This window comes from Accipiter gentilis, chromosome 22 (assembly GCF_929443795.1).
Source record: "Accipiter gentilis chromosome 22, bAccGen1.1, whole genome shotgun sequence".
In the NCBI taxonomy this organism is placed as follows: domain Eukaryota; kingdom Metazoa; phylum Chordata; class Aves; order Accipitriformes; family Accipitridae; genus Astur; species Astur gentilis.
Genome location: NC_064901.1, coordinates 3202343 through 3225819, shown reverse-complemented (window position 1 = coordinate 3225819; position 23477 = coordinate 3202343). Strand labels below are relative to the sequence as shown.

General features: G+C 42.4%; 1 protein-coding gene across 9 annotated transcripts in view; it reads left to right on the top strand.

Annotated features, from left to right (window-relative positions):
* Nucleotides 1-23477, top strand: part of TTLL5 (tubulin tyrosine ligase like 5) — a 154531-nt gene that overhangs the window by 112372 nt on the left and 18682 nt on the right. For 6 of the 9 annotated variants that reach the window (XM_049825349.1, XM_049825351.1, XM_049825350.1 and 3 more), the window contains 2 exons: nucleotides 7705-7882; nucleotides 16353-16573. In XM_049825349.1, the coding sequence (XP_049681306.1) occupies nucleotides 7705-7882; nucleotides 16353-16573 (399 nt within the window). Of the gene's footprint in view, nucleotides 1-3025; nucleotides 4381-4949; nucleotides 4967-7704; nucleotides 7883-16352; nucleotides 16574-23477 lie in introns of those variants that run through there. The other 3 variants (XR_007509139.1, XM_049825353.1, XR_007509138.1) reach the window with 3 other exon arrangements.

Here is a 23477-nt window from a genome sequence, read left to right as displayed (position 1 = left end):
GCTGCATGTTTTAGGGGCTTGCATGTTCCAGCAATCAGAGCGGCAGACCATGCTAAAATGCAGACTCTTGCTGATTAAACTGGACCAAAGTTGCTGTTTTGTCGATGCTCCTGATAACAGCAGAGGCCAGGAGCAAACACTTCTCAAAGACTTGTTGCTCTGTTTTTCAATTTTTAATTTACTGCTTTTGAAGCTGAGGGGAGGGAAAGAGGCAGAAAAGACAAAGAAAGGCCTTGAGGCAAGCAGCTCTGTGAGAGGCCCGACAGTCCTGCATCCCAGCCAGGCCCCCAGCGTCCTGGGCTTTGTCCCACTATGTTTATCATTGCTCCATAGCCAGCCCCAATCTAGGGCCTATTGTTAGGGATGGAAGAAGCATGTAGTGTGCCAAAGAAAATGTTCTCTGTTTTTCTGAGTGCCTGAACATAAGTCAGCAGGATGCTGGGAGCTGCCACACTAGACAGAATCATTAGTTACTATGCCAACTACTTTCTAGCAGCTGGTGCCCACCGAGGCTTTGTACTGAAAGCTTCCTGGACTTGTCATACCACCTGAATGCCCTGTGGGAAAGAAACTGCTGCCCAGGATTGTCTTACGTTCCATGGCAAGGTGGGAGCACTGATTTATAAATGCACTGGGTTCCCTTATTGCCAGCAATGGCCCCTGTTCATTCTTAGCTCCAGCCTTTACAGGAAAGGATGCAAAATACTTTCATTGTCAGCTTGTTTCCTCATTTAAAAGGAGGATAGTTCTTTCCTCAGTTTGCTAGACCTCCAGCTATACTGACTCCTGCTGTGATCCTATCAGTTCTCACAAACTAAGCAGGGTTAAACATAGAGGAATATTCTTCAAGAATGCTGAAACTACATTTTCACAAGTAATTTGAGCCTAGTTTGCATTGCCTTTCAATGGCATGTAGGCACTTTTCAAATATTTCAAAAGTGCCTGCTTAGTAAGTGATACATGGGGAGCACCAGTATACTTCATGAATTGGTACTGTTGCCTGCTACGCAGGAGTTGGTATCAAACAAGTGCTTAGCTGTGCCATTGGAAGAAGGCTTCATTTGAAAGCCCTGTGTGAAATATTTATGATACTTAAAAACGCTTAAAAAGTTTTTTTGGGAACATTGGAAACTTTAAACCCAATTTACAGCCAAACTACGCATTAAGAAATTATATTCTGAATCCCTTTTACTCCTGCATTGCCCTCCCCTCCCTTGATTATTTCCTTGTAGTTTAACTTTAGTCAAGAATTTTCTTTGCCCTGTCTTCTGCTGTTGTCTTTTATGGTCTGGTATTACTCAATCCCAGCAGTGGTTCTGTTGTAGTAGACCCTGCTTTGTCAGTTGTTTGAATGAGTTACTTAGGGATAGTGGATGCTAGGAGAAGCATGGGCTATCATTAGTAGTTACCAGTGTCATTCTTTTAGTACAGACTTGCTCTATGTCAGATAGTTCTTTGCAGCTATGAGATTCTCAGCGTGTGGTGTTCTGTGGTCTGGTCTCATCTACGGCTTCAGTCCTTGGTATTGCCTTCAAATCTGTTTGAAGTGAGAGCAGAAGCTGGCTCTCTCCTTTCTTATAAGAGCTGATAACCCCATCCCTTCTGTACAGAGGCTGGATTTCACTGATGAGGCTTTTTTTTTCTGTAGTCAATGAACAAATGTATTAGTATTTTATTAGTATTTAATATTTTAGTACACTAGCATTAGTTCCTAGTACAGGTGTAGGTAGGTGATTGCGTAAGGGTTGCTTACATTGGAAAAGAGCTAGAACTGGAAAAGAGAACTAGAGCAGAAAGGGAATTTGGAACCAGAAAACCTGGAGATGAGTGCATGGTGTTCTAGCACTTTTAGGCTGGGTTACGATCATAATAGCATGGAGATCTGTTGAAACTGGTCTCAGAAGCAAACCTGTATCTTTTGTGATGCAAAAAGCTGCAGCAGAGAGGTCTTAGCTGTCAGTGAAGAAGAAGAGGGAATTCTGGCCTAGGCTTTATGAAAACTACAGTTGAAAGAAAAGAACACAGTGGGTTTCTTGCCAAAAATACTGAGTAGCCCTAAGAGCTGCTGGAAGGACAGAATCTTGCTTACAAAGGATGGGCCATAATGCCAAGGCTGAGATTTCCTGTACATAGTGAACGCCTGAATCCTGGCCAGGTCTCTAAACTAAGCAACTCATAAATAATCCTTAGCAAGCTGTGAGAAGATTGCTTACAACCAGCCTGGCTGACAGAATGAAACCTGATCTCTTCTGGTGGCACAGGCAGGATTTTCTATTTCCCTTTTGTGTGCGTGTGCATCTATGCCTATATCTGTTACGTGTACCTGTGAGCAAATGAATATTCAGTCAATCATTAGTGTTCAAGCAATAATCCTGAATTGAAAACAAGCGGGTCTGTGAGTACTGACTCTACGATCCTCATTTCCATTGGGGATATGGGGCTTTTTCTCATTATTTTTGGCTTTGCCTAAAACTGTGTGAGTTGTGAAAAAGCTTTTCCTTCAGTTTGGGGTATTTATATAGTCTCTTTACCATGTGAACTCTGTAGTATCTATTAAGGTGTGAGGGACTCTGCAGCTTTTTTCTAGCCTTCATTACTGTCCTGAGCCTGTTGTAGAATTCCTTAAGCAGAAGAGCTAACTTCAGGCAGGGTGCAAAGGTGCCGTCATGGTTCGATAGAGCATCTGACAGGCAGAGACTGAGAATAGGAGCTGCACCATGATGCATTCCTGTGAGCACGGCAAATAGACTGAGAGCTGCAGCATGTCTCTGGCAGCAGCATATTGAGTGTCACATCCTAAGCCCTGTTCTCCTGTACCAGGGCAAGCTTAGCCTTAGATGTAATATCAGCAACTTGGTAACACGTTATATGGGGACTTTCCAAAACTGCAGATGAAACATCTACCTATGAAAGTGATCATAAGACTTGCAAATATGCAGGCTTTCTGTTGTCAAATATTTAATGCTTATATTATAAAAGGTTGAAGTTATTTATAATGAATTTATATTTATTTCCGTCTATAAAGAAGGAAAAAACATGGAAGCTAACAGAAGCATATTCAATCCAGAAGAATTCTGCAGGCCATGAGAGTAAAATCTACTCAGGCAAGCAACTGTATTTTCAATATAGTATCTAGAAAAAAGTAAGTGCTGTTGTGCTGCATTGTGTGGAGGGAAGGTATTGGAACTGCAGGCAGATGTGTACAAGACTGTCTATTCTGCAAGAAAGCGTTAGCCAAAGTTTTTGTGGGTTTGTTTGTTTTTTTAAATTTAGTTCTTCCTAAAGATTTAATAACATAGTTTCAACAGTGTTTTAATGGGTAGTTTAAACCAAGCTTATCTGGGCAATATTGTATCCTAAAGAATTTATATTGGGCTGTAGATTATGTATTGGTTAAAACAGAAAGAGTGGATTAAAACAGGTTGGAAACCAGATGAAAGCATTTGAGAGTTCATTGAAGTGGACAAAGGTTGGAGCAAGGCAGCAGTGCATTTTTAAAAATTGGACCATCAGCCTTCAGTATTTGTATTTCCATAACAGTTAATGCTTTGCGAGATATCTCAAAATAAAAGAAATTAGGATCAAGGAAATGATACTCAAGTTTTGCCATTCAATTAGCGGTGCTCACAGTACTACAGTGACTGCAGTTGGTACATCATCTCAGTGGCACAAAGCCAGTTTGGCTATCAGCAGGTCCAACTTTAGTGGAGTTTTCATTTACATCAGTTTTATCTTCTCCATTTCATCTTGACTTTTATGTTTTAGAACAAATCACTCAATCTTTAGCTTCCCAAGCATTCTTTTGGATCAAAGGATAAATTTTATGCATAGCAGGTTCTGAGCTGGAGGTAGATATAAGAAGTTAGAACAGACATTAGTTTCTAGAATTAATCACACAACTTGAGTGAATACCTTAAAGAGTGCTTGACTGAATTCTCTAACTTCTGACTTAGACCTGAGACATGTTTAGTTTCAGGCCTCTGATGCATAAACAATACTGGTTGCATTTTTGCAGACCAGATGGACTATCTGGTTCAATGTCCTGATCAGACAGTGGCCCATGGAAGGTTATGTGGGAGGAACATTAGGTGATGTTATGGAATGGTGATAGTTCCCCAATACTCTCTGGGACTCAGTAATCAGTGGTTTTCTGGCTGGGAGATGATATCTTTGTATATACATAGTGTTAGTGGCTCTTGCTTCTCTGAGTTTGTCTAAACGTTTTTGAACCCCTATAATTTTTTGGTGTCCTTAGCTTCCTGTAGTAAGAAGGAATCCACAGTTTATTTATGTTATGAGAAAAACTACCTCATTTTGTTTGTTTTAACCTGCCCACCTGATGACTTCATTTGGTTTTTCCTATGTCTTGTATCATGAGAGGTGAGTAATTGTTCCCTCTTCTCCTTGTCCCTGAAGCTCGTGATTTTTATAGATATCTTTCATATTTCCTTTCAGTTGTCCTTTTTCCAAGCTGAAGAGTCCTTATTTATTTAGTCATTCCTTGATATATAAGCTGTTCCATACCTTTGATCATCTCTACAGCAGTTCTTTATACTTTTTCCAGTTCTGCTGTATGCTTTTTGAGAAGGGAGGAGTGACAGGGGTTAGAACCATCCTCAGTATGCAAGAGATGGTTGCAATTTTGTCTTATACGGTAGCATAGTAGTGTTCTTGGTTTTGTTCCCTATGCCTTTCCTAATAATTCCTAACACTGAGTTTGCTTTTTAAGAGTATTTTAGTGATGTTTTCATAGAAAATCTATTATACCTATAGTTATAAGGTCTCCTTCCTGAATAGAAATAACTAGTTCAAAGTCCATCACTGTAAAACTAGGATTGTGTTTCCCTGGGTGCTTGACTTCATAGTTATTAAATTGAATGTCATCTACCAATTTAATGTCTGATCATTCAGTAATGTGATTTTTTTTTTTTTTTTTTCACACTGCTCAGTGGCTTTCAGTTTTTCGGTAGCAAACTTTTTAAAATTTCACTCTTTTTTCCCCAGATCACTTATAAATGTTTCAAACAGCAGAGACCATAGCACAGATTCTTGTGGGACCCCAGTGGTAATTTCCTTCCATTGTGAAAACTGTCCATTTATTCTGGTTACATGTGTTTTAACTAGTTATGAAATCCATGAGAGGTAACCCCTTTATCCTACGTTGGCTTATTTTATTTAGGAGTGTTTTGAATGAACTTACCAACTTTCTCAACTGAGTAATTGCTGGTGTGAAAAAGTTACTCCAGGTAAATGGACAAATACAATTGTTGTTTAGTTCAAAACAGAGGTATTGAAGATCATAATCTTTCAGTAGTACTGATGAGGAATTAATCAGGCTGTTTTCTGAGCACTAACATGACTTTGACGGAGCTCCTGAATGCTCTTCAGCTTTGTAGGGCTGGTCTGCAGTAACCCCCAGCTGTCTCCCAAAGGTTGCATCCCAGTCCCAGCACAGTCCTTTGTGCTTTTCAGCTGTCAGCATGGCCTGACTTTACTGGGGTGGTAACAGAGACTTCAGCTGCTTTGCACAAGGGAGAAGTCCAATGAGCTTTAACATCAGAATGGATGGTGGAGTCTGTATCTGTGGAGTAGGAGTGGATACTACCCTTGGGATGGGAGTTGAGTCCAGGTGACAGCAACCTGCTGATAACCCATGTGGTGAGCTGGTGGGATTGGAGAGGAGACAGCTGAGGATTGTTTCAAAGATTCCTTGTGCCTTGTTGCGTGCTCCTTTTAAGTTATGCTTTTTGTGGCATACTGTGCCCAGCAGGGAACAGTGCTGGGAGGACAGCAGTACACATGTATCCATGGATCCAGAGCTGAGCAACTGCAGGTAAAACCAAAGTAGTAGAGGATCATGACTCCATTACTGGGGCAGAAGGGGGAAGGCAGGTTCAGAAGAGGGAAGCAGGTCTCCCAAGGTTAACCACAAAGCCAGACCTGGACCTATATAACTTGAGTTTCAAGTGGTAAGTACTGTCAGCCACATTACAATTGTCACTTTTCCAAGCAGTGGTGAAAGGAAAAGAGCTGAAAGACTAAGAATCTTGTAGCAAAAGGGAGCAGGGAGCAAGAGTCACTTATTCAGTGTTGCACTGGGGTACAATGGAAGCAAAGGACTGAGGAAAGCATGGGTGGGATCCCTTGAACAGAGAAATCTAGAGAAGGCTACCTACAGCCAATGAGCATAAGAGCAAAAGTGGTAGAGGGCAGGAGGAGGCCTGGAGGATGCAGGGTGGAGATGCTGGCAGCTGCGCTCCTTTTCCACTGGGTTACCTTACGCCTCTGTAAGGAGGAGCTGAGTATGGAGAGTGACCCTTTAGTGTTTAGAGTCCTTGTCCTCAATTTGCTTCAAAAGGGATGCATTAGGTTATTTCTGAGGGAGAGGCAGTTGCTTCTGGTCTTGTTTGAAACTTCCTTCTGAATATTTTAAGGGTTGGCTGTGATGATGAAGCTAGTGGGGGAAGGTGCAACACATTCACGGGAATCTGTGACATGTTCAAAGAGTCTAGGTTGTATGTTTTGGTAGGATCCTGAAGCAAGGAGATTGCCGTCAACTCCCTTGTCAAAACCGTGACCAGCACTCCAAATCATGGCATGAAATGTAAAAGACACCAAGTATCTTTTACATCCGTTACTTATGACATGCATAGGAAATTCAAGGGAAGTCTGCCCTGGGAATCCAAAAGAAATGTTTGGAAAGAGTGGCTGTGAGAAACATGACAGAGATGAGCAGAAACTTGGGGAGCTCAGGTGTTGAGTCTTGAAGGTTTTATGAGCTGGAGTGTCATGATTCAGTGGGTCATGTGGCATCTTGTCTTGTGAGGACAGGATTTGTGAGTGGCTGGGCCATTGTAGCCTCTTCAGGACACCTTGTGGTCCTGTCAGTCTGCCACCTGCTCTCTGCAAAGCCCCTCGGCCTTTCGCGGAAGTGTGTTGGTGCTGCCTTCTTGCCAAGCCTTACAAACTTCAAAGCAAGCCAGAGAGCTCCTGTTGGTACTTATCATGTTCCAGGCCACAGCTGAACTCCCACTGTATAAGCCTGGGTTGTAAGAGCTCCTGCCTCCTTGCTTGAGGCCTTTTCTGCTCTGGGAAAGGCTTGCATTACTCTGATGATGAAAGAAATGAGCCTATCTTCAGTCTCCTCAGGATTGTAAGGTCTTTTGGATTGTAACTGTATGGAGTCAGTATGTGCCCTAGCTGCAACCTTACCCTACCAGTCCTTTACCCTCTCTGTGGATGTTGTACTGCATGTCTGTCTGCTCTTCCACTCACTGCAGCATGTATGTGCTTGGTGTAAGCCTAAATGTTAGTGTATTAACTAAATCTCTACAAATCCAAATAAATAATTATCACATTAGTGATGGGAATCCTTACTCTATTCCTGCTGCAACTCTGCCTCTCTTCAATGCTAATCAGCCACAGACATGCTCCAGTTTAGAGTTTTTTCTTCTCTTTTCCTTTGTTCTCCTCAAGCACGGTGTTATGGCTAGTAATATAGTCCAAGCCTGGAATTCAAGAAACTCCTTAGCAAGATGGCAGTTGGCACATGGCACCTCTAGCAGGTGTTGTGCTTGCTGGAGCCACTTAATACAAATTCATAGCGCACTAAGTATTAAGGGATTTTTAGGAAGCAGCAGTGCCTTGTAAGCAGGAGTCCTTATATGCAGAGTGGTGAAAGAGTGATGGCTCTTCTTTTCTCAGGGCTCCAGAGAATCATCATTTTGCCTGGGACAAAGAGATGGAGAACAGTGTCTACAACAAGGTGACACAGAGTCCGCTGGCACATCCCAACTATCAGCTCCATTTTGCTGTGCAGCAACTTCAGCAGCAGAAACTTCAGTCACGACAGCTTTTGGAGCAAAGCCAAGCCCGGCACCAGGTAACTAAGAACAAATCCTGCCTGGGATGTAGCAGTGCTGACTGAGTCTTAGATGTGCAGAACCAACCCAAAGCCAGTACATATGGCACAGCTTTTGTGAAGGAAGTAGCTTTTCAAGGGGGTTGCAATAAAACTAATACTACCTGCAGTGATTTTGATAGCATTTTGATGCTGTAGTTCCCAATGGCTGCTTCTACTGCATTGGTGTCCTCCTCCATCTGGCTACTGGCATGCTGCTGCTTGCTTTTTCTGCACCAGTTCAGGGTATCACCTTATAGTGCCTCAGACAGCCTTAGAACTGCCTACAGTCTCCACAGTTCTTTATTATTTACTCTTGTCACTGATGATATGTTGCTGTTTTGACTTGAGTTCTTCTTGAGTAGGGCTTCAGGCTGGGTCACTGTTGTATTTCAGTGTTTCGAAACATAGGGTCTTGAAATTGTGTTGGCAGCTGTGTCCTTTGTGGCAAACAGACCCCATCAAGGCTTCATCTTGACTAAATTCTCCTCCTCTTGGATGTCTTCTCATATGATGCAGTTATCAAAAGAGCAGTATGTTAACAGGACTCAAAAACCATTTAGGAGAACCTTCATTCTTTTGAAGAAATGCATTCATTTCTTTTAAGAGCCTTCAGTGTGCAGGAGGCATGGCCACTGACCCTGATGCCAGATGCAAGTTTTCTCTGCAATGCTGAAAATCTTCTCCAGGCCACCTACACCTTTTGTTATTACTACATTTAAGATTTCCTTTCGCTGCTTGTATGTAACTGTCTAGTGGATACATGACTCCTTTGTTAAAATTGCAAGGAGAAAAGATGGGTTAAGTGTCCAAGAGCTAGAGGAAATATGAAAAAGGGGTTGTATTGTTGATGTTCTGGATGACACCTAGATGCTAAGGGTGGACCACTTTCCATCCTGCCTGAGGAATCTTCCAAGGTTACAATGAGTTTATTGATGCACTCGTTACCTTTCCTTGTTGGTATGGAGAGAGAGGTGTGTTCTTTCTTCTGAGTGGTGTCCAAAAGGCTTCCCTGGTAAAGGGAAGGAAGTCTTTGGGTGAGCAAACCTTCACTCAAAAGAGATTGATCTCCATTAGGAAGAAGCTATTTGCTGGGCGGTGTGGCAGGACTGGACTCCAACAAAACCATGAACAGAGCTAACACGCGGAGGTCTGAACACCCACTCTCCCTCCTGTGAAACAGATGAGTCACTAGTCAGGGTCCTTGAGATCAGTTTATAGGCAAATTGCCCTCATCCTTTTCTGGGAGCATCTTGAAGGAGAGGCCCTTCTGCCTTTGCTCCTTGTGCTCCTCCTTTCAAGGCCCTCACTTAACCATGCAGTTTCCACCCCCAAATTCCCTCACCTACAGTCTTCTTGCTCCCCCTCTGAGCAGGAGGTCTTCCTTTCATCTCCATCCAAGGGGCTCTGGGTGGGCAGCTGTGGCTGCTTATGAGCTCAGGAAAGGGCTGTAAGCTGGCTTGTGCCTGTGAGGAGGCTGGAACTGGCCATGGGGCCTGGCTGAGCCCTCTTCTAATTGCTGACATTGAGCTGATGTTATTCTTGGCCTGGGGCAGAGCCATTACTCAGGAGTTTCTGTTAAAGTGATTCTTTGTTAAACCTCCTCTCACCCCCACAACGTCCCCCTCCTTTCTCTCCCTCCCTTCTCCTCCTGAGCCAAGCAATTTGGAGTTGCAGTATTGAGGCCATTGCCATGCCGCAGGGCTCAGGCTGCAATGAAGTTGCCATTAATGAAGAAAGGTATTTGCTGAACATGGGGGCTTTCAGACTTTCTGTAGTGAAAGCCACATCTTAATAAAATGATTGTCTCTTGGACACTTCCTCTTCCACTAGACATTGTATGGAGCCAGCCAGTCCTCCCCTTCCAGTCACAGTTGCACTGATCCTCTGATGCCTCTCCCAGTCACTACACTACCCTCATCTTCATCGGTCTATCCCTTGCTCCCTCTCTAGTTTCCTGTCCCTGACCTATTCCTTCTGCTAGTTAGCTTCTCAGACTTCAAGTCCTTTGACTTGGCCTTTCCAAGAACTGCCTTCTCTTTTCTGCTGCTTACACACTCTCTGCCCTACATCTCTTTCCCACTCAAACTGCTTTGACTTCCATCCTAACTTTTCCTGCTGGCCATCAATTGTCCTCTTTTTTTCCCCAGAGCTGATGTAGCTTATCCTAGTCTGCGTGGCTTTACCACATTTCCTAGTCAGTGCTACCTAAGCCACCTATCTCCCTGTCATGGTTTAACCCCAGTCAGCAACTAAGCACATGCAGCTTGCTCATTCACCTCCCTCACAGTGGGGTGGAGGAGAGAATCAGAAGGGTAAAAGTGAGAAAAACTCATGGGCTGAGATAAAGACAGTTTAATAAGTAAAGCAAAAGCCATGCGCACAAGCAAAGCAAAACAAGGAATCCATTCACCACTTCCCATCGGCAGGCAGGTGTTCAGCCATCTCCAGGAAAGCAGGGCTCCATCACGCATAACGGTGACTTGAGAAGACAAACACCGTCACTCCGAACATCCCCCCCTTCCTTCTTCTTCCCCCAGCTTTGTATGCTGAGCATGATGTCATATGGTCTGGAATGTCTCTTTGGTCTGTTGGGGTCAGCTGTCCCGGCTGTGTCCCCTCCCAACTCCTTGTGCACCCCCAGCTTCCTCGCTGGTGGGGTGGTGTGAGAAGCAGAAAAGGCCTCGACTCTGTGTAAGTACTGCTCAACAGTAACAAAAACATCTCTGCATTATCAACACTGTCTTCAGCACAAATCCAAAACATAGCCCCATACTAGCTACTATGAAAAAAATTAACTCTATCCCAGCCAAAACCAGCACACTCCCATTGCCTGCTCTTTCCCTGCTGTTCCTTCCCACATATTGAGATCTACTCCATCCTTTGTTGTCTTGCCTGCTACATTAAAATTCCTCAGCCTCCTCTCAACAGAAGAAATATATCCCCCAAAATGGAATGCCTATCACTTGAAAGAGTGTCATGGTCTCTCTACTTTGGGGAATGCATGCAGGACATCTCCAAGCCTGTTTCAGCTGGTCATTCAAATTCTTGTTACAGTTGGAAGGCAGGCTAGCCATTTGTCAGTAGCTGGAGTGCATTTATTAATATATCTCAAGGCACACCCTGAGTATGGCATGACCATACAACATGACTAGGTGCCAGTCTTTCCTTCTCTCTCTGACAAATGGACTAGTCTTATGTATACGGATAGCATGTGAACAAGTAACAGAAGCACCATGATTAATAACACAGGCAAATGCTTCTGCCTGTACATTAATCAGTTTGACATGTTGGAGATGAGATGGATGCATTGGAAAGCATGGAAGTTCCTAGTCAAGTATTTGTGTAATAGAAATAGTCCCTCTGCCATGCAGTGGATGTATCTTACCATGAAGGCTTATTGCATACTTCTTTGTGGCAGCACCCATCCTTGCTTGAGCACTTTCCAGACACTTAAGAATGATGAATTCTCCTCCAGGCATCTAACAATTTGCAGAGGAGCAAATACTGTGTAGGTGGAGGAAGAGGAATAATAACCAACAACTTTCACTCACTGTATGTGGAAGTTAGTTGACACAGTGTAGTATGGTGGAAATAGATCTTTGATGCCAGAATAGGTACTTCATTCCCTGGACAAAAAGAAAAACACCAACTGACTGATGAGAATCTAACAAACAAATGGATGCAGTGTTAGGGCCCAGGAGCAGAGACAATGCAAAGCCTGAGAAAAGAGAAAAAAATAGAAAGGGGCAGAGTTTGAAAGTGGAGACAAGAAGCTTAAATCTGGTATCAACAAAATCAAGGAACAGGAATCTAACCAAAAGACAAGAAAAATGAGCTTATAGCAGTATTTTTAATGTTTAAAGGAGACTTCATGTGACATGTTATGACCTAGATGTTAGTATCACTGCTGCAGTTGGCAAGGCAGTTAATATACCATCATTGTTTATTCTCTAATTGTTTCCTGTACTGGAAAGATGCCATTAGCTGTTAGGGAGGTTCCTCCTTCTCTGTGTGGTTGTGTTCTGTCTGCTTAGCCTAGCATCTACTGGGTTTAGAATTTTATGCCAAACATTTCACATGGGAAAAAAGCTACATTAAAACAAGAAAAGTACAGTCATATAGTGGAATGATCCCCATCAGTCCTGCTTATATCAAAAAAGGTCGTGTTAAACAAGACATAAATCATGTTAATGAGTTGTGTGGTCTGTTATTATCACATTTTCAATCAGAAGTTTAAGTAGATTTTATGCTATAAAACATTGGGCTAAGTTAATCTTAAATAATTCTCCTCTCAATCATTTAAAAATGGTATGTTCTTTGAAATATTTTTCATTTTATTAAGTTCAGCAAAATTTTTTTTCTTTTAATTTATATGACTCTCTTTGGAATTCCCTACAGTTTATTTAGATCTGACTGGGAATGGTGACTATTCAGAATAATATTCCTAGAACTACATTATTCTTGCCTGAGGACACAGGGTCTCTATGAATGCAGCCTTAAACATCATTAAACTGTTTTCTAAACTATTATATATTGGACTGCTGTCAGATTTGCAGTCTCTCTTCCCCTTCAGTCTCTTGTTCATTCTTGTTATGCAGCTTTCTCCCTCAGATTGTTTTCCCACTAAATGTGCTAACTGCTATTTTTCCATTTGAGTCTTGTGATACTGAGTCTCAGTCTAAGTAAAGCAGAACAACTGTTCTGAAAGTAGTAGGCTGTGCTGACTTATACCAGCTGAAATTTTGTCCCCATGTTTCTGATCCTGTCACTATTATTAGAATTATGGTAATGCCCAGATGTATTAAGTACAATGATATGGCCCAATCCTTGCCCCAGAGACCTCCCAGTACCAAAAGAGAGACAAAGGAGAAGGCACCAAGTCAACTTATTTTAATATGTTTTAGTCTTGTTCTGAAGAGTTTACCAAGGAAGACATGCTTCAGGACGGTCTGTGCATACTGTGAATTTGGTCATCTTTAAATTTCTTTATGACCTCAAGATGCCTCTCTTACTGCAGTGTAACACTGTGGCAGTTAATAGTACATTTTGAGCCTGTTCTTTATCACCACTTTGTGAATTTTCAACTCAACTTATTGTTGCATCCAAACTGATTTAACTGACTGCATTAATATGTGTTCAAAAGAATCTTCACTAAACAATTTATATGACTCCAAAGGTCTTCCAAGCCTTTTAATTCTCTGTATTTTTGCAGTGTCATCTGAAATGCAGTTGACTTTCTAAAAGTGGTGTGTTTTATTTTGTTGGGTTTGCTTGTTTTTCTTTTTTTAACTTAAATCCTTGTCATTGTTTATTGCTTATAAACATCTCAGTTTCCAGTGCTAGTGATTTGGAACTAGCTGCACAGATCTTTATGCAATACACGTGTGTGTGCATCTGTCTGTCAGTTCTTATACATTGCTGAGTCTCATCATTTTCAGACTTGCTGATCCAATTCAAACTGAACAACTATGGGATAGAAATCTCAAAGCTATGTTTCATATAAATTTCATGAAGATAAAGAGCTATATATCTGGAAAGGGGATTCAACTACTGTTGCCATTAAGGCAAAGGCTGCAGCATAAGGCCACTCCTAATTAGGCAGCACAAAATCAACACAAGAATGCCCCAAACCCATGAAAGGAGCTATAATTTGAGGCATACTTTATATTAAATACTGTAAGATTCAGCCTCAAGACAGATTCTCAGGAAATGAGCTTAATTACCTCCTCTGGTCACAGAATGAACATGTTTTTGCTTGCAACATTTATTCTGTTACTGTGCTAGGGGTGGGTGTTAGATACAGGGATGGTAAGTGCCAGGAACATTCTTTCTGTTTTTGAAGATCATTAATATATCTGCTTTTCTTCAAAGTACTACAGTACCTCCCTGCTTTTAATCATGAGCAGCCCGAGCTCAGCTGCTACTGGCTAATACTCTTAGATGTGCATCGTCCTTACTGACAAGCTGTACATATTCAGATTTTCTAATTAAAACCTACTATTTTTGTACAGATAACACTTTATGTATGGTGTTCATGGGTAGACGTGGAAGCAAGTAGAGGTGTGATCTAATGGGGCAGTTATGGGATTGGGAGTCAGGATCTTCTCTGAGCTCTCAACCTAGCTTTTCATATTGCTTCAGTCTCTGGCTTAGGGAAAATCACTTTCTCTGTCAGTGTTAACATTCCTCATGTGCAAGATGGGGTTAATGCTGTCCTACTTCCCCAGAGAATTATGCAAGAGAATTAACTGACTAATGCTTTACATGATTTTTAGCTAAAAAGTCTCATAGCGTTCTAAGTACTTTTTGGACCTGTAGCCCTAAGAACTTGTCAGGGAAGCAAATGTCTCCTCAACATCAAGTTAAATCTGCCAGCCTGGGAAGTGTGGTTCAAAGTTTTTTTACTTGCAGCAGCAGTAGCTGTAGGGTGCTACCTGCTTCAGGACTGCCTCTGTCAGAGTTTGTCTAGGCTTCTGCTCTCCTTAGACCCTAAGCCTTCAGAATCCTGAGTGATGAGGCCTGTCTTCTACTTTTTGGATGTGCTAAAATCTCTTCCCAACCCTTTGTGTGGTCAGGCTCTGCTCTCCCCAGCTGCCCTCTTTATTTGCACAGTAGCTTCTCCTGGTTTCCTGTCCTGTCCCCATGGAGTTCACAGCAGGGCAGTGTGCTTTGTAGCTGAATCCAGAAGCCATGGTCCGTGTCAGCTTCCAGTCTCCCCATCCTTGCCTGGAAGGCAGCCAGAATCTCAGCACAGTGTGGAGACAAAGGCCTTTTTTTCGAAGTCCGTTACCCCCAAGAAAAGCATCCATGACCTTTCTTTAGGCAGGTCTCAGCCCAGACTTTGTTAGAGCATCCATGCTTGCTGTTTCTTCAGAGTCATGGACTTCCTTGCCAATGCGTATTAACAAAGGGAAGGGGTTAAGATGGTATGCTTTGTGGACTCCAGGTTCTTAGTGATTTTAACAACAAGAAACTTACAGGAAATATGCGAATATCAAACAGAGCACAATGAAATGTCACCCCTGAATAAGAAGGGTGTGCAGTGACTTGAGGGTCTCCATCCCAGCCCCATGATGCAGGAGGCTAAACTAAGTTCCATTTTAGTTTGTTTTGCTGGGCGCAGGTGGGCTGGGACTGCTATTTTCCAGACTTCTGCACTTGTACCAGCTACTTAATCAAAAACTGAAAGCTGCAATCAAGGTGAAGCTTCAGGGAAGGGAGAGGTTAAGAAGGACTGGGAGCTTAAGGGCATCTTGTCAGTGAGCTCTGGTTAGGAAACAGGCCTGTTTTGGCTCCTGCACTTCCTTTTCTCCCTAGAGCTCTGCCTGTCAGAAACGCCTTCCCACACACCACTGCCCTGCCATTTGCCAGAGAATTGCGGGGGAGAGGGGCTTTTCCTGTCTGTGTGCTGAGACTCAGCCAGCCCTCAGACTGTGGTTTTCTCTGGAGCCTGGAGCCCACTCACACTCTGGCTTTGTGTGTTTTTCACCAGAGAAGAAACTGAGGACAAACTCAGTGAAGGGCGCTGCTCCCAGGGTCATGCTGAGGTGACTGGCGAGTGCTCAGCTATTCCCCTCGTCTCCTATCACTGACCCCTAGCTGCCAAACTACACGGTTACAGTATTGCCTCTTTGTCCTGGGAATCGGACTGACTTCGAGGAAAGGCAAGTCAGAACTCCCGGCAGGTTGTTCCTTTCTGAAAAGAGTTGAGCCATTTGCAGAGCTCCCGTAGGGAACCATTCCCCACTCCCTGCTTTGCCAGTCCACTGCTCAGTTGTCCGGTGTCTCATAACATGCGGATTCTTTTGTTCCCTGTGACAAATCTCCAACATACTTACTCTCCCACCTGCTATAGGAATAGAAATATTTTCTGTTCCCTGGTATTACTGGGGATTTCCTTTTTGTCAGCTGCTGAGAAGGTGCCCTAGAGCATTTCTGTTATTCCAAGCACCTACAGGGTTAGACTGAAGAACTGGCATTGTAACATCTTCCCCATAACCTTTTTCTTTCCTAGAACTGTGTCTCAAACCCACCTCCCACACAAAGAATAATTTAGCAAGATAAATGCAGAAAGTCAGTCAAAGCAATAAAAGCTTTACTTCTTTGTGGATGGGAGCCCACTGCAAGATTAGATTGAGGGTAAGACCTTTTGGTTTTTAATCCAGAGTAGTATAATTCTGTGGCAGTAATGAGCTTGTCTGCCTTCCTAAAAGCTAGACCCAGCTTCCAAGGGTATAAAATTAAGCTCTAAAAACTACTTCACTGACTTGACCACTTAACTCTTCTTTTTATGCGTGGGACTGTCCCTAGAGACCTGGGGTTGCCTTCACCAGGCAGATATTATCCCTCACAAAAATGTTACCCACCTCCATCAGCAATCTCAGCAATATTCAGAGGTAATCACAAATTACTATGCTATTTTTGTTTTCTTTTTTTTTTTTTTTACCAGGCTCTCTTTGCCAGCTACTCACAATCCAGCACCAGCCATATATCTATGCCAGCTGGCTCTGATGCCCGCAAGACATCAAGTGCCACTTCTAGTATCCAGAAGGCAGCCAGTTTGCACAAAGTGATGCCATCCCAGAATACACCTTCTCAGCTGGTTCCAAAGCCTCCAGCCAACCACAGGCAGGCAGCAATCAGAAAGGCTGCAGCCCAGAGGATTTCCAAGTAAGTTTTTTCTCTTCCCATCCACAAAAGGGAGTTGGCACTGGTTCCCCTGAGAAGGAATATCAGAGAAGAACCTGTCTACGTGCACCTCTGACATAGAATTTTTTGGCTGTGCTGTCAAAGATACAGCTCAGGTTATTCTGAGATTTGTGTGCTGAAATAGGTGTGCACTATGTTGCAGTTTCGTGTTTCACAATGGTGAAGTAGGTAAGATTGTAATATCATACAAACATAAGGACACAGGAACTGCCACATTGAGTCAGGGAAGTATCTGTTCCAGGATGGGATTCAGTTACCTAAGTACAGGTTGCTAGTGACATTTTGGATGCCTGGGGCTATTCCACCTGACCTCCAGCTGCTGTTCCAGATGAGCACAAGTCTTCTGTGGATCTTGTGTTGTATCTGCCAGTCCCATGCAGATGTCTCAACTTGAGAGTACCGAGTATGGTACTAGACATCTATGTTTAGGCACCTGAGTCACTCCCTCCATGTTTAATCTTTGATAGGGACTAGAATCTGGTGGGTCAGAAGAAGCTGCCAAAAAACCCCCAACCTAAAACCAATATCCTTAACAAGCTAATATGCCCTTGAGCCAAGTTTCCCCATAAATTTAACACAAAATGATTGACTTATGCCTTCAAGCACAAGTGTTTATTTCATTTAAAGTGTTTACATTGTGCCTAATGTAATGATAGCTTTCCTCATTATCGGTGGAAATCCTTCTTTTAACTTTTACTAAGCTTTTAGTTATATAGTGCTTGCCATTCTAAGGTAGATGGATTTGGCATGTGTTATCTTTAAAAACAAACAAAAAAATCACTGTGAAATGTTGCTTACTGATTGAAAGTTTCCTTCCTTTCCATTTCTTGGTGTGTTTTTCTCCTTTGTGCATTATGAGAGAATGTGAGCAAGACTTCTGGGTTTTCTTCTTATCCTTTACCTTTCTTGGTACCTTCCTTAGCTCTCTGTTTGTCTCTTCTTAAATGACAGAACTGCGTTAGACTAAATCCCTCATCAGGTTTTTCCTCATATATCCTCAGACTTGTTTCATCCCTGAATACCGAAGGGCAAAAATTGCATTCATAACTTTCTTCCTTACACTTACTCTACAGCTAGAAGAGTTGTAGATCCTTCAGAGCAGGTTCCTGTGAGGTTTCCTGGTTCTGTGTTCCTTTCCTGTTTAAAGAGAGAAGTTTTAGTAAAAGATTACTCATGAAAGACTTATGAAGTCTTATGAAGATGCTAGGGCACTGTCAGTGTGCGTGGATCAAATCTGGAACTGCACGGTGTATTTAAGGAGCTTGGACAGAACTGCTTTGGGTAAGCTTGTGTATTTCCTGCCTGTACTCTTGCTATCATGAGAGACAGCACACTGAATTAATCCCCCAAAAGTATTTAAAAAGAAAACAAGATGTTAGTAGACTTTGTCAGCTCAGCAAATGCAGATGTGAGCATCAGGTCTGGCAGGTATGTGCTGGTGGGTTTGCTGTCTGATTTCTTTTATGTTGTGTAGCTCATGTTAGTACAGGTGACAGGCTATGTCAGTGGGTTTCTCAGCCGGGCAGCAGGGATGTGTATTTGAAGATGCCGGTGTGCTGTGCTCACTTCTTGGCAGAGGAAATGTTTATCCTTGTGAGATGGAATTGCAGCTCCTTGGACAGACTTTACTTTGCTGCATTTTTGTGGTTTCTGCTCTGTGACAGGCAGGAGTGTGGGAAAACCGGAAAAAGTTCAGCACCAAAAATGCACAGAAGGGAGAAAAAAAGCAAAAGATTCCTTCAGAATTTCAGAAAACTAATCCAAGTATTGAAGGCTGCAAGGAGCCACTCCGGAAATACTTTCCAAGTTGCCTTTCAGTCTCCAGCACAAGGCTCCAAATCCATTCTTGCCATTCATGGGATCTTGCAGTAACATTTTTTCACTTACATGGAAAACAGCAATGCCCAGCTATATTTCCAGCATACTAAGAGCTGATCGTTTAAAAACTGCTGTGTTTCAGTCTAATTTAATCCATTAATTGTTGTCAGGAAAAGACCAGAGATGCATCAACAGTGGAAAGTGAATGGAGAGAAGCCTCTGTGTCAAAGGAATATAGATTAGAGAAGAAAAAGATGTCTTGCATGCTCCAGCCTGTTCTTTATAGTCCCTGGTTATTCTGTACAAAGTATTCTTGGACACTGTGTGTAGTCTGCTTTCAAAAAACTCCAGTGGTAGAAACCCCACCATGTGCTATAGAAGACTATTTGAGAATCTAGACAACCTTATTATCAGAAAGTTTCTCCTGATGTGCAATATAAATTTTTCTTTTGTTTCATCCTGTTGTACCTTGTTTCTCCTTCCTGAACCACCCTGAACACTTTCCCTTGCAAATACTTTCCATCTTTTGAATATCCTTCTACTTCCCGGAGTTTCCTAATGTTGCTTAGACTTGTTGAGGTTTTGTTAACCTCAGATAGTAGTTCCACCTGCCAAGTCCTTAATTGTCTTGAATTTACTGTATTTTCTTCAGTTTGTCAGATTACTTGCATTGTGGCATGCAGAACTGCACTTTTCCAGTGTGGGACTACCATATCCTTAGGTTATGACATGACAAATATCCTTCTCCATAACATCTAATCTAATTTTGGCTTTTTGGCTGCTTCATTTCTCGGTCAGGTAATTTTTTATTTGCTGCCCACTCTTACACCCTAATACTTGTTGGCTGTTTTCCTGATCTCTTTCCTCAAAGAAGATCTCAGTGCTATATATTATTTCCACAAGACTCACTGAAACTAATCCCATTCTGTTGTTAAAGCTCTTGTGTTGTGCCTGGGGTTTTTTTGTTGTTGGGGTTTTTGTTTGTTTGTTTGTTTGTTTGTTTTCCATAAATTTCAGTAAGCCAGTCCTTATTTCTCTGTCTGCTCTTGCACCGCCTGGCTTTTAACATCTTAATAAAGATCATCTTCTTAAAGTTGTTTGTAGAATTTCTCCAGAGACTGGACTGTGAAGACAAACTAAGATCAACTCTGTCTCTTTTTGAGCTGTCTCTTCCTTGCATGTGTTATCAGTTCTCTCCCAGCCAGCACACGTGGCTTCCAGAAGAGGAAGAAAAGAATAAGAAGTGGAAAACTCAACTACAAACAGTCTGAGATGCTAAAGATGAACATTACTGACTAATTCAAAAACTATCTAGTAACTTGGGCACTTCCTTGTTTAAAACATAAAGGAAAAAAGTAATGGAACAGCCAGACAATTCAGTCTTGTCTTCTCAGTTCCTGGCCTCTCTTGTTTTCTCAGTCTCTCAACTTGTAAAAGGTGGTAGGTTGACTTTATAATGGATTATGTCCAAAGCAGACTCCTTGCTTAAGCTAACAGAATGGAAAGCTGGGGCCCATATTAAGGTGTGGAAAAAGACTAACTGGGAGAAATTATTTAATACGTAGCTCTACGCTGAAATGTAGCCCCATAAAATGGTCTCATGGGACTCCATAGTTTTGATTAAATGTGTTCATATCACAAGTAGAAAGACAGTTTTTGAACAGCTAACACAACAAGCTCTTCTTTCTTTCTGAGAGTCAGATTGGGTCTTTTCCACTGCTCATGTTGCCATTACTATTGGCAGGTCTGTGAACCATGAAGAGACCTGCTGATAGCAACATTTTGAGACAGAGGTCACAGATACAGTAGTCGTAAGCTGTGGAATGAAACAGATGTCCCTGGAAGCAGCATTTGGTGTGTTGAATCTTCATGTTGCAGATGACAGCATGCAAAGTAGAAAAATATATTAGCTCAACTGTCAGAACCCAGAGTGGACTGGTACAGGTGGTAGCTAGAAAATCCTTCTGCTTTTAGGAATGACTAACTCAAATTAAATGCAAATTTCTGCACTATCATTCCTATAGTAACTTCTCAGAAACCTGCTCTAACTATGACAGCATCAAGTAGAGGAAGGCCTTGGACAGCCTTTGAACAGAACTATCAGTCAAAGAAAAGATCTCAAAAAAATTCAGCTGTCAGTGTTAGACTACTGTATATAAAGAGACGAAATGCCAGGTAGAGAAAAGGAGCATATAGTTCAAGATGTTAGCAGGGAGAGAACCCAAGAAGATCACCAAGTTTACCAGCAATAGACTGGAACATCACAAACTATTGGGGATGTTAATCAACATGGCATAATTTATTGTACTGAACCTCTCTGTAAATGTCATTCCCAACAACTCTATTCAGGAAACTTTTCAAAACAAATATTCCCTTCAAGTCCCAACACCACAACACAAAATCTTTCTACCTTGTTCTTCTTTTGTATATTTGCTTTGCATGGTGCCAGCAGCAGAAGAGCCAAAGTTCTGCTCTATTGTAACTAGTACAGAAATAGGGTAGAGGTGATGCATTTCTCTAGGGTTCAGGAAATCCATCCCATGGTGGGGTGGAGTCCTGACTGCAATTAGATATGGCAGTAGCCAGCTGTTCTAGGTCAGGCTGGCCAAGCCTGGCAAATGTGCCAAAAGTAGAACAATGGCCATAGAGCGAGCCCTGTAAAACACTATGGTTCTGGTTTGTATCCGGCCTTGCCCATGTGTGCTTATTCACAGGCATGCGTGAAATGTCTTAATTGAGCCAGGTACATCACACATACAAACTGAGTGTCCACTGGAAAGAGGACAGGCAGCAGGAGAGCAAGCATTTAACTGTTACTGGAACCCCTTTCACTTTTTTGCTACTGCTGTACTGCGGCACGCTTGTTTTTTTAGCTCCTGAGCATCTGGGTTAATCAGGCTGCCTGACCCTTAGACATTTTTGGCAGCAAAAGCAGTGCATCTGAGACACATGCCTTGATTTAACACCCTGACACAGCTGGGCTTACTAGGCCTGTAGCTCTTAGCCCTTGGCTAGCCTCAGATCATACACACAGATACACATGCAGAGATACCCTGTCCAAGAGCAACAGAGGAACAAGCCTCCCTGGCTCTGGGTCTTCACATCTGTTGCTGTCCTCTTGTCAAACCTGGGCTTTTTGTGATGTGAATTTATTAGTGTCAGTTCTGTACCCCCTGGACTGTTAGATGTGTTCATAGCATCCTAGGAATAGGTTGTTAAAACAAAGGTGTCCAAAATTTAGTCACGGAAGTATTTCTTGTCACCTGTGGAACAAGAGCATCTTCCAAATTTGCAGTCCACGGCTGGGCAGTGAGGGCTGGTTTAGTGCCTAAATGAAGGAAGTCAGTATCAGTTTCAAGGAGAGGTTAGCTGTATAAGAGATAGAAAAGGACAATAACAGATATTTGAGTGGAGGGGACAGAGGGGACTGTTTTTGTTAGTATTGAAGAAGAAGAAATTGAGAACATAACAATGGTTTGCATTAGAGAAGTGGAAGCAAAAACAACACAGACATTAAAAGCAGGAAACTGAGAAAGGCAGTAGGCTTTCAGCCAACCCAAGGAGGGAGAAAGTGGAAAGGGATTAACTCAGTTTAAGCAGTGAATATGTTCTGGCACTGGAGCTTCCATCAGGACAGCAGAGAGAACTCGACAGGTGATCTTAGTGGTGGTGGGAGATCAATGACCCAGAAGCAGATCTGAGGATGAGCTGTGTGGAGGTGACAGTTGAAACTGCAAGAATCAAGGTACGCTGTGGGTAGACAGAAAAGAAGAAGGGAAAGTCTGCAGAGAGAAGGAGATTCTCTAACATAAACCACACTTTAAAGTAGAAGTGTGACTGTTCCCTGTTTTGCTTTTTTGTTGTTGTATTTGCTGGCATTCTTGATGACAATTTCAACCACTAGTCTTGCATTCTACCTACAGAAGGGTGAGATGAGCTGAATTTGGCTGTCCATTGTGCTGCATTAACAAAGTGGACAACCTAATTATGAGCATGGAATTTCTATGTAAGAAGCATAAAGATCCATCTGGATTCTCAGCTCCCAGAAGGACCATGCAGTATCAGCAGCAAAAGAAACAATAAGTACTGATCCAAAATTCTCTCCATGAGACAATAAACATAGAAACAGGCACCTCATTTGACAATAGCATTTCAAATTATGGCTGACTGAAGTAAGAGGTTGTGTTTTGCAAATGTCATATCTCCATCCCTCTCCTTTCCTGTACAGACTCCAATTTATTTAACTAAAATCCAACTGAGATAAAATACAGGAGTCCCCCACTGGCCTTTTAGCTGCCAGGAACACCTGGATTACTGGCAACTTGCTGACTTTGAAATCTGAAAGCAAAAGGTTTCAGACAAAACCATAGAAACTGCACATGTGCCTGGGTCTGTTAGTCATCAGGGCATCACATGGGGATTGGAGATTACAGTGCTCTTCTGGGGAAGAGCTCACAGTAACTGTCTAACACTGCAGAGCTGAATGAGTGAAGGAGAAGGACTCTGGCAGAGAGACAGGAGTGTACATGCAGAAGTCTGGAGTGATCAGAATAGAGTTGGGCAGGAAGGAAGAAAGGCAAGGAGGGATAAGGGAGGAGAGGACAAACCAGGAATAGATGAATCAGTTGTATAGATTTTAAGGACAGAATAGATTATTGCAGCTGTATAGCTTGACCTCACCTTGTGAGCAGAACTATTTTTTATGTAGGAGGGCATGGTCTCAGTTTGGTAAGGAATCTTTATAACAGTTAAAGGAAGTGCAGTTGTACTCCACGGAATATAGTTTTGCTGTTACTCAAATGCTGAGATAAATGCAGGAGATTTGCATAAATTATCTGCTTGAGGACTGGCACTGGATTACTGGAGATTAAATGCATCCTGTGGGTCTTCGCTTCCAAGACAAGTGAGAAATCTTGCCTAAATGAGACAAGATGCAAGGACTTAACTTCTGAATGGAGCATGTTTTTGCCAGTGTGTGCATTTCTGTTCTAAGGTCGCTTAATCATTTTACTTCAAATCACTGGAATAAGGTGACCACAGCCGAGTT